Source organism: Saccopteryx bilineata, chromosome 10 (assembly GCF_036850765.1).
Source record: "Saccopteryx bilineata isolate mSacBil1 chromosome 10, mSacBil1_pri_phased_curated, whole genome shotgun sequence".
Lineage (NCBI taxonomy): Eukaryota > Metazoa > Chordata > Mammalia > Chiroptera > Emballonuridae > Saccopteryx > Saccopteryx bilineata.
The window spans coordinates 5327816-5343139 of NC_089499.1; the positions used below are offsets into that span (position 1 = coordinate 5327816).

The 15324-nt window shown below is 56.3% G+C and overlaps 1 protein-coding gene across 1 annotated transcript; it reads left to right on the forward strand.

Moving 5' to 3' along the window:
• The first annotated feature begins 5432 nt into the window (after positions 1-5432).
• CISH (cytokine inducible SH2 containing protein) lies at positions 5433-10882 on the forward strand. The gene is made up of 3 exons (XM_066245368.1): positions 5433-5999; positions 8906-9114; positions 9334-10882. Exons 1-3 carry the CDS (start codon positions 5980-5982, stop codon positions 9864-9866), a joined length of 762 nt encoding a protein of 253 aa, XP_066101465.1. The 5' UTR covers positions 5433-5979; the 3' UTR covers positions 9867-10882.
• The last annotated feature ends 4442 nt before the right edge of the window (positions 10883-15324 follow it).

Sequence of the window (15324 nt, forward strand, 5' to 3'; positions counted from 1 at the left end):
CAGAACTGGGCGGGGCGGGAGCCCTAAGCAGGCCTCACTCCAGAGCCCCGATTTACGTAAATTGGGGCGTGGTTTCCCGAGGGGGCGGTAACATCCTAGGCACCCCCGGCCGCGCCAGGAGACGCCGGGCGAAAGCAGCCGGGTCTTGCATGGACTGTACTGGACTGTACGAGCCCCGGATTTTACAAGCGACCTAGGAAGTGACAGCTCAGGAAGCTTTGTTTCTCCACTTCAGTCGGGTGTTTTCTCAACAGGCTGCCAGGCGGGCCTCTAGTACGGGCTTCTAAAGGCCCAACCGTCAGCATACCTAAGTCTTAATTTTTGTCAACATGCTGAGTAAAATGGAATGTCGTTGTGATCCGCGTCTCTGGTGGCTCTGGGCATCTCTGTAGCAACGGTGCCTCTTCTCTTCTGTGCATCTCTTGCTCACATCCTTGGCTTATTTTTTCCTCTTGGGATACAACGTCCTTAGACCAGAAATTCTATCAATAAGTTCCCATTTGGTCAGATCCAGCAACTTTTCACCTTATATTGATAGTTTGGGCTTTTGGTGTCATGTCTAAAAAGTCTCCTTCTCCCACCGCAGTGACACTCTCTATTAGCTTTGTGGTTTCCCTTCCTCATTTAGGTCTATTCTGAGAGCCCATCTTAAGGCTTCCTTGCGTATTTTGAGCCAGTTTTCCCAACAGAGGCTGTTAAACAGCTCTTATTTCACAGATGAGGAAATGGAGGCCCCCCCTGAAAGGAAACAATTTGTCTAGATAAGCAGGGGGTGTTGCTGTCTCATTAGACAAATCTGCACTACTCCTGCGATCCCCCATCCCCAACCCCGAGCAGAGAGATCGTAACAAGGTGGCTTACCTGGAACTAGGGAGGTGCGACTCGGCACAGAATTCCTGCGCGGGCTTTTGCTGCCACCTACAGGCCATCTTCAGGAATGCAGGCTCCCGGGCCTCGGGCCATCCATTCATTGATGGTTCTCCTGGATTCGGGATTAGGGACCAACGACCCGCCCCCCAAGCCCAAGCCCCAACACACATACGCACTCGCACTCGGAGGCCTGGGCTGCAGGTCCAGGCTCTTCAGAACAGCAGCTCCTAGAGAGCGGGTACCTGTTGTGTGCAGAATTGAATTGAATGGGGGGAGGGGCTCGGCACTGCCTCCTTAAGGCGACCTTCAAACTAGGAGGGTTCAGTGAAACAGAGGGCCGGTGATAACCTCAACTGACCTACTAAACCCTTCTTTCAGATCAGACACCGGGTGGGTACTCTACCTGGGTACTCAATGACCTCATTAAACTGGAAAAGGGAGGAATGTACACATCCCATAAAGCAGGGGTCCCCAAACTACGTCCTGCGGGCCACATGCGGCCCCCTGAGGCCATTTATCCGCCCCCCCCCCCGCACTTCCGGAAAGGGCACCTCTTTCATTGGTGGTCAGTGAGAGGAGCATAGTTCTCATTGAAATACTGGTCAGTTTGTTGATTTAAATTTACTTGTTCTTTATTTTAAATATTGGATTTGTTCCTGTTTTGTTTTTTTTACTTTAAAATAAGATATGTGCAGTGTGCATAGGGATTTGTTCATAGTTTTTTTTATAGTCCGGCCCTCCAACGGTCTGAGGGACAGTGAACTGGCCCCCTGTGTAAAAAGTTTGGGGACCCCTGCCATAAAGCTTACCTGACAGACACACAAGACAGAGAAACCCTGGGAGGTCGAGCAACCTGCCGGAGGTCCGCAGCTATCACGGCAGAGCGCCCATCCCAACCCCAAAGAATAACTCCAGGGCCCAGCTCTCACCCTCAAACTATGCCCTCCCTTGTGTGACTCCATGACCCCTCCCACCCCCACATGTACACACACACACCAGTCACACGTGCACACACATGTTTACACATGTGAACACACATGCAGAGATGCTCCAGCATGCACAAGCACACACTCACACACATCTACGCCCAGCTAGACCCAGGACCTCTGTCCCTGAGCTCCATCCGAGAATCTGATTCAAGATCTCAGAACCTTTGGAGGAAGCCCTGAGGTTTGGAAGTTTCCAAAGCTTGGAAGCCAGAGAAAGATCCTCCCTCTGGAGGCAACTGGTTTGGGCCAGGCAAACCCAGGGCTGAGCACACCAAGTCCCATGCATAAGCAGAGGACTGGGCAGCTGAGGGTGCGGTAGCTCCTTGTCCCAGCCAAGAACCTCTCAGTGCATGCTCTGAGATCACTTGTTTTCTAAAAATGAAGTTAATCAGATGACAACTGTTCTAAAAATTTTACAATTGTACTTTTAGACTGGTGTCTTTTTATTACAAGTTTTAATTGCCTAAGTAAAACTTGCTTATCATAATAAGTTCAAACTCTACCGAAATGTAAAAAGTCAGCAATGGTGTCGCCCCTTGCAGTGTCCATGACCAATGCCAGTGCTTACACAATTCCCCACATGGGTCCCACATAGACAGATGTTTTGCAGCTGCTCACTTAACCCATGACTCAGAACGCATGGTTTCCCTTCACTGCTCAGGTTCCAGCAGCTATCAACCACATCCACCTGCACGCTGATGGGAGGATTCAGTATTTGGGATGGCTGGGCTGGGACTGGGTTCATGGTGGCTCTGCCACCATGGTAGATTCACTACCACACGGCCCTTATGATAGCTGTATGTCCCAGGGTATGGGGATGGGAAGAGGCCTTTGGAATAATGTACAGTGACCAGGGGTCCAGTGAGCACCTGGGGGAGCTGAATAGCCACCCCACACACACACACACACACAAACACATGTGGACTATCCTTAGGGGAGAGGAGTGGCTGCACATGTTCAGAATATAGAGGCCAAATGAGCCAGACTTTGAGGAAGGCCCTGCTGTGTACTTTTGTGACCCATCTTGTGACTGCCCTGGGTGGGGAAGGTCAGGGAGATTCTAGAGCAAGGTCCATTTCTGGGATGCAGGGGAGGGGTTTCCGTTGAAAGGATTTGACAAGTGAAACCATGAGAGGAATTGCCGCTGGGTGGCAGTGTGGGATCAGCAGCCAGTAGGGCCACGTAGGAAGCCGCCACAGCAGGAGAGGTGATGAGATTGGCCAGAGGGACTCACAAAACCTGGGGCAGGCAGGCACCTGAGGCAAAAGAGGGGCACACCACTGTTCCCAGCACCAGGTGAGATGCGTACTGTCAAACTTACAAAGGATAGTTGGAGAGCAAGTCATTGAGACCTTTTAGTTTACACATAGAACTGCACAATCACTGACTTCTTCTCCTCCTTTTTAAGTGAGAGTAGAGGAAATACAGAGACAGACTGCCGCATGCGCCCCTGCCAGGATCCAACCGGCACCCTTGGCACCCCCATCTGGGACCAATGTTCTGCTCATCTGGTGTCATGCTGCCAATTGAACTTTTTTTTTTTTTTTTTTTTGTATTTTTCTGAAGCTGGAAACGGGGATAGACAGTCGGACAGACTCCCGCATGCGCCCGACCGGGATCCACCCAGCACGCCCATCAGGGGGCAACGCTCTGCCCATCAGGGGGTGATGCTCTGCCCCTCTGGGGCGTCGCTCTGTCGCGACCAGAGCCACTCTAGCGCCTGGGGCAGAGGTCAAGGAGCCATCCCCTTGAAAACATCCCCTACAGAAGTCAAGAAGTCAATGATTGGCCAGCGCCCGGGCCATCTTTGCTCCAATGGAGCCTCGGCTGCGGGAGGGGAAGAGAGAGACAGAGAGGAAGGAGAGGGGGAGGGGTGGAGAAGCAGATGGGCGCCTCTCCTGTGTGCCCTGGCCGGGAATCGAACCCGGGACTTCTGCACGCCAGGCCGATGCTCTACCACTGAGCCAACCAGCCAGGGCTCAATTGAACTATTTTTAGCATCTGAGGTGGAGGGTCCACAGAGTCATCCTCTGCGCATCGAGCCAATATGCTCAAACCAACTGACCCATGGCTGTAGAAGGGGAAGGGGAGAGAGAGAGAGAGAAGGGGAGGGGGAGAGAGGGAGAAGCAGATGGTTGCCTCTCCTGTGTACCCTAACTGGGAATTAAACCCAGGACTTCCACACACAAGGTCGACACTCTACCGCTGAGCCAACTGGCCACAGCCCAATCATTGACTTCTGTAGGGGATGTTTTCAAGGGGACACCCTAGTGCTCTTACTGGAGGCAGGAAAGCTTTACTGATAACTTTTCAGCCTGATCCTGAAGGATGCCTACGAGTTGCCATGTCATGGGCACCTAGAGAGGAAGTTGGGGAGGGACTATGGCCCTGGGCATCAAGCCCCAACTCACTACGTGGCAGCTGTGAAATCTAGGGTACATTATAACTTCTCTGTGCCTTAGTTTCCTCATTGATATAGAGGGGATAATATATAGTGGTTAGACAATGAAATGAGGCTGGAAATTACTGAGAGCACCTGGCACACAGTAAGCTTTCAATAAAATAGTTACAGTTACTCTTGGGATAGAGAGCTTGGAATTTCACCCCATAGAAACCAAGTTTCAAATCCTAGCACAGCTTAGCAGCTGTGAAGTCCCTTTATCTTTATTATAGTAATGGAACAGTAGATAATTCCTAATAAAGAACTGTCTTATCCAGGGGCCCCTGCCATCAAAACGAGTGAGCTGAGTTCATCTTTCCACGGAAACTGCGGTATACACTGGGCAGTTGGGGTTACGGGGAATGTACCCTGCTACTTCTCCAATTCTCTTACCCTCCTTCTGGCCCAAGGGCTTGGAGGAGGGGTGCACAGTCCCTACGATCTTACAAAATGCTTCTTGGTGTGTCCAGTGAACTGGGAAAAGATGAAGGTCACAGGTAGGAGTGTGAATTCATGATTCAGAGTTTAGACTTTAGATTAAACTCCGACCCTATTTCCTAGCAAGGCATTTTGTTTCCTCGGGCTCAGTCTTCTGGTCTGTGAAATGGGGACAATATCAGCTGTTGAGGATCAAACATAGCAAGTGCTCTATGTAGATGGAATCAGGTGTCACTGCTCCATCCGTCTCCGTTTATCATTCTGCCTCAGTTTAACTCCAGATGTTTGCAGTTCCAGGTCTCGCTTCCATATTTTTTTGGAGGTCCTCCAACCCAGAGACACGAGTAGACTGTCCTGAGGGGTCGTCTGGAGGCTGGCTGTCCCTCTCTGTCTCTCCAAGTCCGTTGTCACTTTCTTCCCTGATTGGCTGGCAGGCCAGAGGACTGTGGACCTAGTTGGATCTGGGACCTCTCTCCGCACCTCCCTTCTCCCCCCACATCGCTCTCCAAACCCCACCGCACGCCACCCACCTTCCCACCAACCCCAGACAACACACAGAATCCGGGGTTCCAAGAGCGGCCCACAAGAGGTGCTCGCACACCAGATCGACCGCCTTGGCGGCCTGTGACCCCGCCCACGCGCCGCCCTGTACAAAGAAATAAAGGCGCCTGTCCCCGACAAAGTAAAGTGCCCTAAGGAAGTCTGGATGAGGTCGGCAGAGCGCTCGCCCCTCCCTAGCTTAGTCCAAATCGGATCTTCCCTTCTTCTTTTCTAGGTCACGCTCAAGTCCGCTCCGTCACGTCAGCCTGCGGTCACTCGACTCCGCCTCCTGCGCTGCGATTGGCCGGCGGTTGGGACCCCGCCTCATTTTCCTGGAAAGTTCTTGGAAATCTATCAAAGGTGTTTCCTTTCGAGGCCCCACGGTCCCAGACGCGCGAGCCCGAGCCCGCGCCCCCGCCCGCGCCTCTCCGCGGCACAGCCGGCGGTTCTAGGAAGGCGTCGCTTCCGGGAAGGGCTGGGACACCGAGGACAAAAGATTAGGCGGCTCGCCCCGCCTCGCCCTCCTGGCCTGCCCCCCGCGCCCTCCCAGCCTGCCCGCGCGTCTGCCTCTCAGTCCCTGCCCGCCGCCGGTGCGCACAGGTTGCCTGCGCTCAGAGCGCGATCCACACTCACTCGGCTCCCTCCAGCCGCCGCCGTCCCGCCGAGCCCCAGCTCCCGAGCTGCCGCTCCTGCTGCCAGGACATGGTCCTCTGCGTTCAGGGGTAAGTAGGCGCGGCTCTCCGCCCCCGCCCAGCCTCCACGCCCGGAACACGGGAGAGTACCCGCCTCGTGCTGGCTGCCGGGTCTGAGGGCTTGACGGGTTGGAGATTACCGAGCGCGAAAGGACCTCGGGAGTGACAACAGGGAATGGTGACAACATCGTCACTACTGTGGGCAGGGAAACTTGGGGTCGGCTGGCGACGGGAGGAACAGAGGGTAGGCTAAGCCTGGGTTCTGGCTGGAGTAGGCGGACGCCAATAAAAGCGCGTCCTCCAGGACGTGGCTCACCTGCCCGGACCCCCTTCTGGGCCCAGGGCACTCTACCCTAGCCTGCTGGCACTGGGCCGACTGGTGACCTTGAGCCAGCCCCTACCCCTTTCTGTCCGGTCATCTCTCCTGCCGCCAGCCAGCAATCAGGCTCTTCTTGAGAACCAGCCTGAGATCCTTGCCTCTCCTCAGGCTGCCATCTGCCGACCGGCAGCTCTTGGGAGAGCCTGGGTTTGGCTGGTCCTGTCTGGGGCACCCCCACAATGACCTCATCCCTCCTCTCAGCCCAGTCTAGGATCCTGCCTCCCTTCTCCAAGTTTCCCAAAGACTTGCGGGGGTGGGACGAGGACTGATAAGACAGTCTTGGCTTCAGCTGAGCATTTTTGGCACATTCTTTCCACCCAGAGCCTCAGCGTCACTTTCAATCAAGGGGTATGACACTCTCCAGACTGAGCTGACAGCTCAGACAGCGCCAGGGAGAGCTGGGTGGCCCAGCTGTTAGCAGAACTGGGTAGTACCAAGAGAGGAAGGTTGGAAGGTGGGGGAGAGGCTGAAGCACCCCATACCCTTGTTTGAGCGGCCCTGTTTCCAGGGAGATGGCCTGGAGGCATCAGGAAGAATGTACTTCTATACATCTCCCTGATTGTCTCTGACACCTCCCTTCCTGTTCTCTGACTGCTGGGACTCCTGAACACCTCACCCCCCACCACTGCCTTCCTCACACACTCCCAGTTCTAGGGTCCCCAGGCTGTTTTTTGCTGTGCCTCAGCTGAGACTCCGGGCCAGTGTCATGTGTCAGGGATCAAGATTTTAATTCCTCCGCAGGCCACAGGCCAGCTGGGCCCTCCTGGGGTGGGGGAAGGGACTCCCAAGTGTAGATGTGGGCTGCCAGCTTTGTGGAATGTCCCCCTCTCAGGGGTAAGTTTGCCCCATTGGCATGTGTCCCCAGGCAGACTCACAGGCTGGGCTCCACAGCAGGCACACACACGTACAGGCCACCCACACCTGTTGCCGCCCCCGCTGTGACGATGGCGCAGTCATGGACACACCCCTCCCCAGATGTACAGTTGTTCACCAGAAGCTTGTGGACCCAACACAGCCCTTCACACGCCCAGACACCGTGTGGGCCCTAGAGTTGTCCACACCCACATGTGCCCTGCTAAGTTGTCTGGATGCGGCCACCCCCAGAGGCTCCGGCCTGACTGGCTATCTGCCCACCATGCTGGGAGATTCCTGGGCTTGAGCTGAGCTTTGAGGCCCAACAGGCTGGTCACCAGCCAGTTCCTTGGAACTCGGCACTGGCTTCCTGCATGGGATTCCAGAGCCGCCATATTGCAGCCAGAGTGGGTGTGGGAAAGGATTAGGCAGGCTGTGGTGTGCCGGGGTCTCGTGGCCCCTTCTGCCCATTTATGCTTCTGGGCCCTTATATGTTAAGAGATACATATCTGATGGCAACAGATCTCAGGGTCACCTCCAGCCTTCACTGTTGGAGATGGCTTTCCCGCCGGCTTCTGCTGCTGGCTGCTGCCCGCCTCTCCCTGCCTCCTGAGCAGTGTCTGGCACCATTTGCCCATGCCGTTCTCCACCTGGAGAGCCTTCCCCCTACTCCTTTCTTTGCCCTGGCAGGCTCAGCGCAGGAGCAGGGAGACCCTGACTCCCCTGTGACACCCTCACTTTTATGACTGGGTTGTAGATGCTCCTTGAGGATTGGGCACCTGGTTTCATTATCTTGGACCAGCAAGGGACCTGCCCAAGAGCTGAGGCCCAAAGATGCATTTTGTGAGCAGGGATGGAGGACCAACTATCCTTTTTTGGGGGGAACCAGGGCTGCGCCCTTCACGCCCAGGCAGCCCAGGATCACCATGCTGGGTAGGATTCCCCTAGCCTAGAGGGAAGCTACTGCTCAGACTGGGGCCGGCTCAGCAACCCAGCTCCAGCTAGCTGAGGATATGGTGTCGCGGGAGCGCCCGGTGTCTGGGTTGGTAGGACCCTCATTGTGGGTGGGGACACAGTTCCAGTGAAGAGCAAGGTTTGCCTAAGATCACAGAGCCAGTAGGACGGACTGGCTTGCCAGGGTGGGACCCAGAATGTGGGATGAGTTCCCTGCCCTTTGACAGGAGCTTATGTCTATGGGAAGGGGGGACTTGCCGGTGCCTTTAGAGGCTGCTGACCATGCCAGACACTCACCTGGGAGCAGCAGAGAGCAGGATGGGACGCTGACCTGTGTAAGCCCTGAGCAGTGTGGACCTAGGTCCCTCCCACTGCTCAACTAGGACCAGTGCCATTTCATCAGCTCACCTCAGCCAGGAGGCCACCCATGTGGGATGTCTTTGCAGCGAACCCTGTCAGTGTGGTAGAGATACCAGAGCTAGAAATGCCTATAGGAAATGATCTGTGGTTTTGATTGTTACAAAATAGAGAGGTAGATTTCTTTCTATTCAACAAACTCAGGAGGGTGAAGTCTCTTTCAAAAGAGAACCCCCACATGGGGAAAGCAATCAAGGGGAATCCTGTGATGACAAGTGGGAGGTAGGGTACTGCACTCATTGAGCCCATGGGTGGGGAGAGGGGAGACTAAGATCTGTAACGAGATGGACTGGCCAGAGAATCTTCCACTCACGGCCCACCCACTTTCTTCTAGACCTTGTCCTTTGCTGGCTGTGGAGCGGATCGGGCAGCGGCCGCTGTGGGCCCAGCCTGAGCCAGCGATGCAGCCTTTGCCTGCCGGGGCCTTCCTAGAGGATGTGGCAGAGGAGATCCCAGCGCAGCCAGAGAGCGAGCCCAAGGTTCTAGACCCAGAGGAGGACCTGCTGTGCATAGCCAAGACCTTCTCCTACCTTCGGGAATCTGGTAAGTCTGAGGAGCGGGCAGACTTTGACCTGGGCAGTCTGCAGGAGGAAGCTTAGCTCTGACTGTTAAGTCTGATTTGAGACACATAGCCCTGCATAGGAGAGTCTGATGGGGGCGGGGCGGCCCTTCCCAGGGAACCATGAAGGGGGAGACAGAGCCCTGCCCTGTTTTGGTGCCCCCACATAATTTCCACCGTGACCAGTCTCTTGGTCCCCCTAGGTTGGTATTGGGGTTCTATTACGGCCAGCGAGGCCCGGCAACACCTGCAGAAGATGCCAGAGGGCACGTTCCTAGTACGTGACAGCACCCATCCCAGCTACCTGTTCACGCTGTCCGTCAAAACCACCCGTGGCCCCACCAACGTGCGCATCGAGTACGCCGACTCCAGCTTCCGCCTGGACTCCAACTGCCTGTCCAGGCCGCGCATCCTGGCCTTCCCAGATGTGGTCAGCCTCGTGCAGCACTACGTGGCCTCCTGCGCTGCGGACACCCGAAGCGACAACCCCGACCCCGCACCCACTCCGGCCCCGCCTGCCCCTAAGGAAGATGCGCCCGGCGACCCCGCGCTGCCTGCCCCCGTGGCCACTGCCGTGCACCTGAAACTGGTGCAGCCCTTTGTGCGCCGGAGCAGTGCCCGCAGCCTGCAGCACCTGTGCCGCCTGGTCATCAACCGTCTGGTGGCCGACGTGGACTCCCTGCCACTGCCCCGGCGCATGGCCGACTACCTCCGACAGTACCCCTTCCAGCTCTGACCGGCGGAGTAGCCTCCTGACCTCGCCCAGCCATCCTCTGGAGGGGACACTGGCCCCAGCTGGATTGGGCTCTCACTGTCCCTCCTCCAGTCATCCTGGTGCCCACGTGTTTGTGGCGGCTGGACCAGGAAGAGTGAACAGGAACAAGGCTGGGGGCAAGGAGTAGAGGGAAGTGTCACCCGACTTGGAGATTGTGCCCCCTGCTCCCATGTGGCTCCTTAGTGGTGAGCCATGTGTCAGAAGAGATTGAGACAGGCGGGACCTTGTCTCACCCTGCGGGCTGGGCCCAGGCCCTCGTTCACCTGCTGTGGCCACCTGAACTGTGTAGACTTTGCCGGCACCGGCTTCTCGGTTCAAAGGGCGGGGCAGGACCCCTCCCTCCAACCCACTTTTCTCGGGGATGATGGCGGCCAGAGGAACTGAGGTTGACAGTGAGGGACCCCTGGTGGGGGAGCAGGCCAGGCTGGGGACTGCACAGTATACACTATTTATTTATTTATTCTCCTTGGTTGATCTCAGGGTGAGCCAACCCCACCTCTCTGCCCTGAGCCCTGAGTGCTCCGGAGACCCCCCACTCTGCCCCAGCCTCTCGGGTTCCTCCCCGGGGAGAGCCCGGTCCTGAGACGGGTCGCTGGACCCAAGGCAGTCCTGGCTGTCCTGGCGCCTACTTGCCACCATGAATGTGTCTGCCCTCTTCTGTACCAGCCTTGTTTGGGAGGGTGGGTGCGTGGACAAGAAAATGGAGCCAAAGCTTCAGCATGCAGAGGAGCCCGCACCTACCCCGCAGAGCAGAGCCGTCCGCACGGAGCTGGTCTCACTGGCTGCCGCTCCGCTCTGCTGGGCTCGCTTCCTGCCCAGGAAGGTGCCTGCCTGTCCCCTGAGAGAGGGAAAAAGATACATATCTGATAAGACTTTATAAAATAATTACTAGAACCAAAAATAACCCAATTTGGCAGTCTGTTTTCTTCCATTGATTTTTCTGTAATGACAATAAAACTGTACCTTTCTTTTGTGGAGTCCTGAGTGGGACCTCTTTTGAGTTCCTGTAGTTTGTCCCCTTTGATCTTATTGTCATTATCCCATTCTGTGTCGGTCAGCAGAGGCCTGGGGACCTGACGCGGCTGAGCTGGCCCTGCCAGGGGACCCATCGCAGAGTGGAGGGGTCAGGGCGCGGCCTTCTTCCTCTCTTTCCTCCTGGTTCCCCTTGGAGGACCGGAGGCAGGGGGTGAGGACTTGCTCCGCCAGCAGGGTCACTGCCCAGGCCACTGCCAGGTGGGGTGGGGGGTAGCAAAGGGCACCAAACCTGAGAGGTGTAAACAGGAGATGCCAATTAAAGATTAAAAGTGAAAAATTCTAGGGGGATGGGTGCTGCGGACCACTCCTGGGGATAGCGTCTTTTGAGATGAGGAGGCCAGTCATCCTGGGGAGAAGGCACGGGGAGTGCTGAGGCACCAGGGCGTGACTGGGAAGCGCGTGTTCCTGACCACCAGGAGACCGAGGGAGGGGGCGGTCTGTGCAGTGGGGCAGACAGCTGAGTTGGGGATAGTGGCCAGAAAGCTGGCAGACAGGGTCTGGCCTTGGGTGAGGGCCATGAAATGAAAACCCGCCCTTGTCTCACGGTCTGACTTGGGGACGCTTCCGTACCTGCAGTACCCCGGGTGGGTCCTGAAGTTGTCTGCACCTTTACTTGAACAACTCACAGAAACCCTGAACCTTATTCCCAGCCTTCTAACCCTTCTTTAAAAACGGTGCTCACCTTCCTTTTCCTTCGCCTCTAGACACGTAGAAGTTGCAGATCAGAAGAGGACAGTGTTGGCAGAGCGAGAACAGGAAGGGGCGAGGAGGGGAGGCAGGAAAGGGTAAAAAGCAAGAGCCACGGAGGACCTTGAGGGCCAAAGGGTGGCGCTGTTATTGGGCAAGAGTGAGCCGGAGGTGGGTGCGGGCTGTCTTTCCTGGGAGTGGTGCCCAGGCATCCAGCCTGGTGCCTTCTCTGTTGCTGGCTACCAGGCCTCACAACACGCCTCCTCCAGGTCACCGTGGCCCTGCCAGGAATGTATGAAGTTCCTCATTGCTTCAGCCTGGACATTAGTGTCTTTGTGACTCTCAAAATGCCTGCGGTGACCCCTCGATCTACCCCACCACCAGATCTGAGTCACCCAGTGGATGGGTCACAGACACAGAGTGGCCACGGGCAGGCTGTTCCCCACTCGGTGGGTGGCCTGGACAGAAAGCTGCTGTGGCCAGAGGAAGCCCAGCCTCTTTACTGCCAGCAGAGGGGGGATGTCTCAGGGTGCGCGCTCGGCGCTGGCAATGGACGAGGGTTTTGCACCTCATGCAGCGCTTACTACAACCCTGGGAGTGGGTCTAAGTATTTATTACCCGTACTCTACCAAGAAGGAAACTGAGGCCCAGAGGGGCAAGGGACTGGCTGAAGAAGTGATGTACAGAGTGGAGCGAGCCCTGGGGGAGGGGGGTCACAACTGCCGTCTGCCCCTGGACTGCGACATGAGCTGGCCGGGACTGGCAGCTTTCCGGCAAGCCGTGCTTGGATGCTGGTTTTTCATGCTGAGTTCCTCCTTGCTGAAGTCTCTGGAGCCACTGGCCTGTCCAGCAGGGTCCTATCCCCTTGACCCTTGCCTCAGCTCAAGCCTGGGTCCAGCTCTTGCCTGGGGAGGGGCTGCCAGCTACTTTTGACCCCCAGTATTTTTCTGCTTTGATCTTATTTTCATGTTTCTTATTGGGAAAGTGAGTGATGCCTAGAACAGGGACAGTTCCAAGCCCAAGGCAGAGACCCCACCTAATAGATGCTGAAAACCCCCTGGTCTTGGACTACTCCGAGGGGACACGCTACCAACACGGGCCAGGGAGAAAGAGAGAGGGGAGCTATCCGGCGGGTTCACTGGACCTAACACAACATACAAACAATAACTTATGGCAACTGTTTACCAATTAGATTCTCTACCAGCTCACAGGCTCCTTGGGTACCAACTGGGCCAGATTCCTCCTAGGCCCTGGGGATACCGCAGAGAACAAGAGAAACGTGGTATCCATCCTTGGGGGCTCACGGGCTAGTGGGCAAGAGACCACAAACAAGTAAACACATGGGTACTCAGGACAAGTTCTGAGAGTCCATAAAGCAAAGCAGAGGATGGGGCAGAGTGTCTTTGGGTGTGGGGACACTGCTGCAGGTAAGAGACTCAGGGAAAGCTCCGGAGAAGGGTCACACTGAGCCTGGACACCTGAGCAAAGAGCAGGGGCTGGCTATGCTGACAAATTACGGCAAGGACATCTCAGAGGGCAGGAGCTGACAGTGCAATGGCCCTGAGCAGAGGCTCAGGGAAGCTCCGGAGAAGGGTCACACTGAGCCTGGACTCCTGAGCAAAGAGCAGGGGCTGGCTATGCTGACAACTTACGGCAAGGACATCCCAGAGGGCAGGAGCTGACAGTGCAATGGCCCTGAGCAGATACAAATCTGGCATGAGAGGAGCAATGAGTCTGGACTAGCTGCCCGAGCAGAGGGGCACATGGCGTGGCAGCGCGCCCCTTCAGAGTTTATGGGGCAAATGCTCTGATCCGATGCTCGTTTCTAGGGTGGACCTGATACTGAGGGGGGGGGGTACAGAGAGGGCCTGGGGACAGGGGGCCAAAGGAGGCTGAGAAATATGGGATATGGCAGGGTGGATGGGATGGTGCTGGGAGTGGGAGGAGGCAAGGGCTGCAACCTGGTGATCCTGGGCCGGGCTGGCGCTCCATTGAGTTCTCACCGCAGCCTTGCGCACCATCAGAGGTTGTCCCCATTTACAGCAGAGGAGGTAAGACTCAGAGAGAGGTGTTGGCTCTTTTAGGGTCGCACAGCTTGTGAGGGGCAGAGCCAGGATTAAACTCTGACTTGAGAGCTCTTCTCTACTCTCAGGGTCTAGCAAACCAAAGCCTTGGCACCCACATGGTGCTGAGGGCAAGTAGCAGGGGTGGGAAAACTCAGGAGGGCTTTCTGGAGGAGGGGGCAAGGGCCAGGGGCCAGGGCTGGAGGTTGGGCCCTGGAGGATTGTACCAGGACATGGGGAGGTGGGGGGGATTGGTCCTGTGTGGTGTGTCTCCCTGCACTCACAACACTCCTCTGGAATGACTTTGGGGACAGAGATAACACTGAGTCATACAGGTTTCTCTTGTCAGTGACAGGTACTACTGCGACGTTTCACCCATAATGACCAAGTGCTCTGACACCCCCTGGGTCATCAGGCCCCTGTACCTAGGCCTGGCTTTTCATCTGCCAACTGAGCAAATCTTGCTGGGCCGGGGCTGAACACAGGTCCTAAGGGGGCTGGGACCGTGGCTGGGCTGCCTGCGCTGTCAGGGGAACCCTCCCATCCTGCACAGCCACCCACAGGGAAGTGGAGGGGCGAGGACTTGAATGGGCCTAAAAGGAGGCAGGAGGGTTCTGGGGACCTCGCAGAGGCCCTCCTCCAGGAGAAGTGCAGCCCGGGCAGGCCCAGGCAGCCTTTTCACACCAACCTGTTGAGCCAGTTTCAATAGAAAGGAGGTTCGGGCTTTGCCAGAAATTCAATCACCTCTCATGGTGAATGTGTCCTCCCGCCCCTGACTGCTGGATGTGGGGCCTTGTCCCCAGCTGCGCTGGCCACATAGCTGGCCACCCGCTGGGTCACTCCAACAGTCACTCTGGGGCTGTGACTCCTGTGTCCAAGGCTGGAGACAGAGGAGCCCCTGGAGGTTCCGTCCTCCTAACATATCCCCACACCCCGTTTTGCCCCAGCCTCCACTCGCGTCTGGACTGAGTGCTATGCACTTAGTTTGGGGAAATTTCCCTCAATCTCCCTGAACTCAGACGACTCCTCAGCTGTGAAATGGGGAGTGTGACAGCACTTCTCTCAGAGGGGACGTGAGGGGGGGGGTTGAGGTTATGCTCAAAAGAGTCTGATAAGGTTCAATCTGACAACTACTAAAGCTGTCATTGTCACCCTTCCTTGTCCATTTGTTTCTGTCCCATTTGAGAGGTGGACTGGGAAGGTGTTGATGTCCCCTGAGTTCCCCACGGGGGCTGCAGAGGAGCTGGGCTGGACTCCCTGGGCCTCTGAGCAGTCCAGTGTCACCAGTCTGCTCCTGTCCTCCAAGCCCAGCCTTCTCCCTTGGGTGTCCTTTGCCATCCACGGCCTTGGGCTCTCATCCTGGTGAATAATAGACCCTTTGCTTTGGTCTCTGTGTGGACTGAGATGGAGGTGAGTCTGACCCAACCTTCTAGCAACTTCTTTTCCTGCTCCAGCACAGACTAGACCAGGGGTCCCCAAACTACGGCCTGCGGGCCGCATGCGGCCCCCTGAGGCCATTTATCCGGCCCCCGCTGCACTTCTGGAAGGGGCACCTCTTTCATTGGTGGTCAGTGAGAGGAGCATAGTTCCCATTGAAATACTGGTCAGTTTGTTGATTTAAATTTACTTGTTCT

Excerpts from the sequence above, each read along its gene's own strand:
- CISH (XM_066245368.1), top strand. The coding sequence starts at position 5,980 with ATGGTCCTCTGCGTTCAGGG. Across the intron at positions 6,000-8,905 it reads ATGGTCCTCTGCGTTCAGGG|ACCTTGTCCTTTGCTGGCTG; the intron begins GTAAGTAGGCGC and ends ACTTTCTTCTAG. Across the intron at positions 9,115-9,333 it reads CTCCTACCTTCGGGAATCTG|GTTGGTATTGGGGTTCTATT; the intron begins GTAAGTCTGAGG and ends TGGTCCCCCTAG.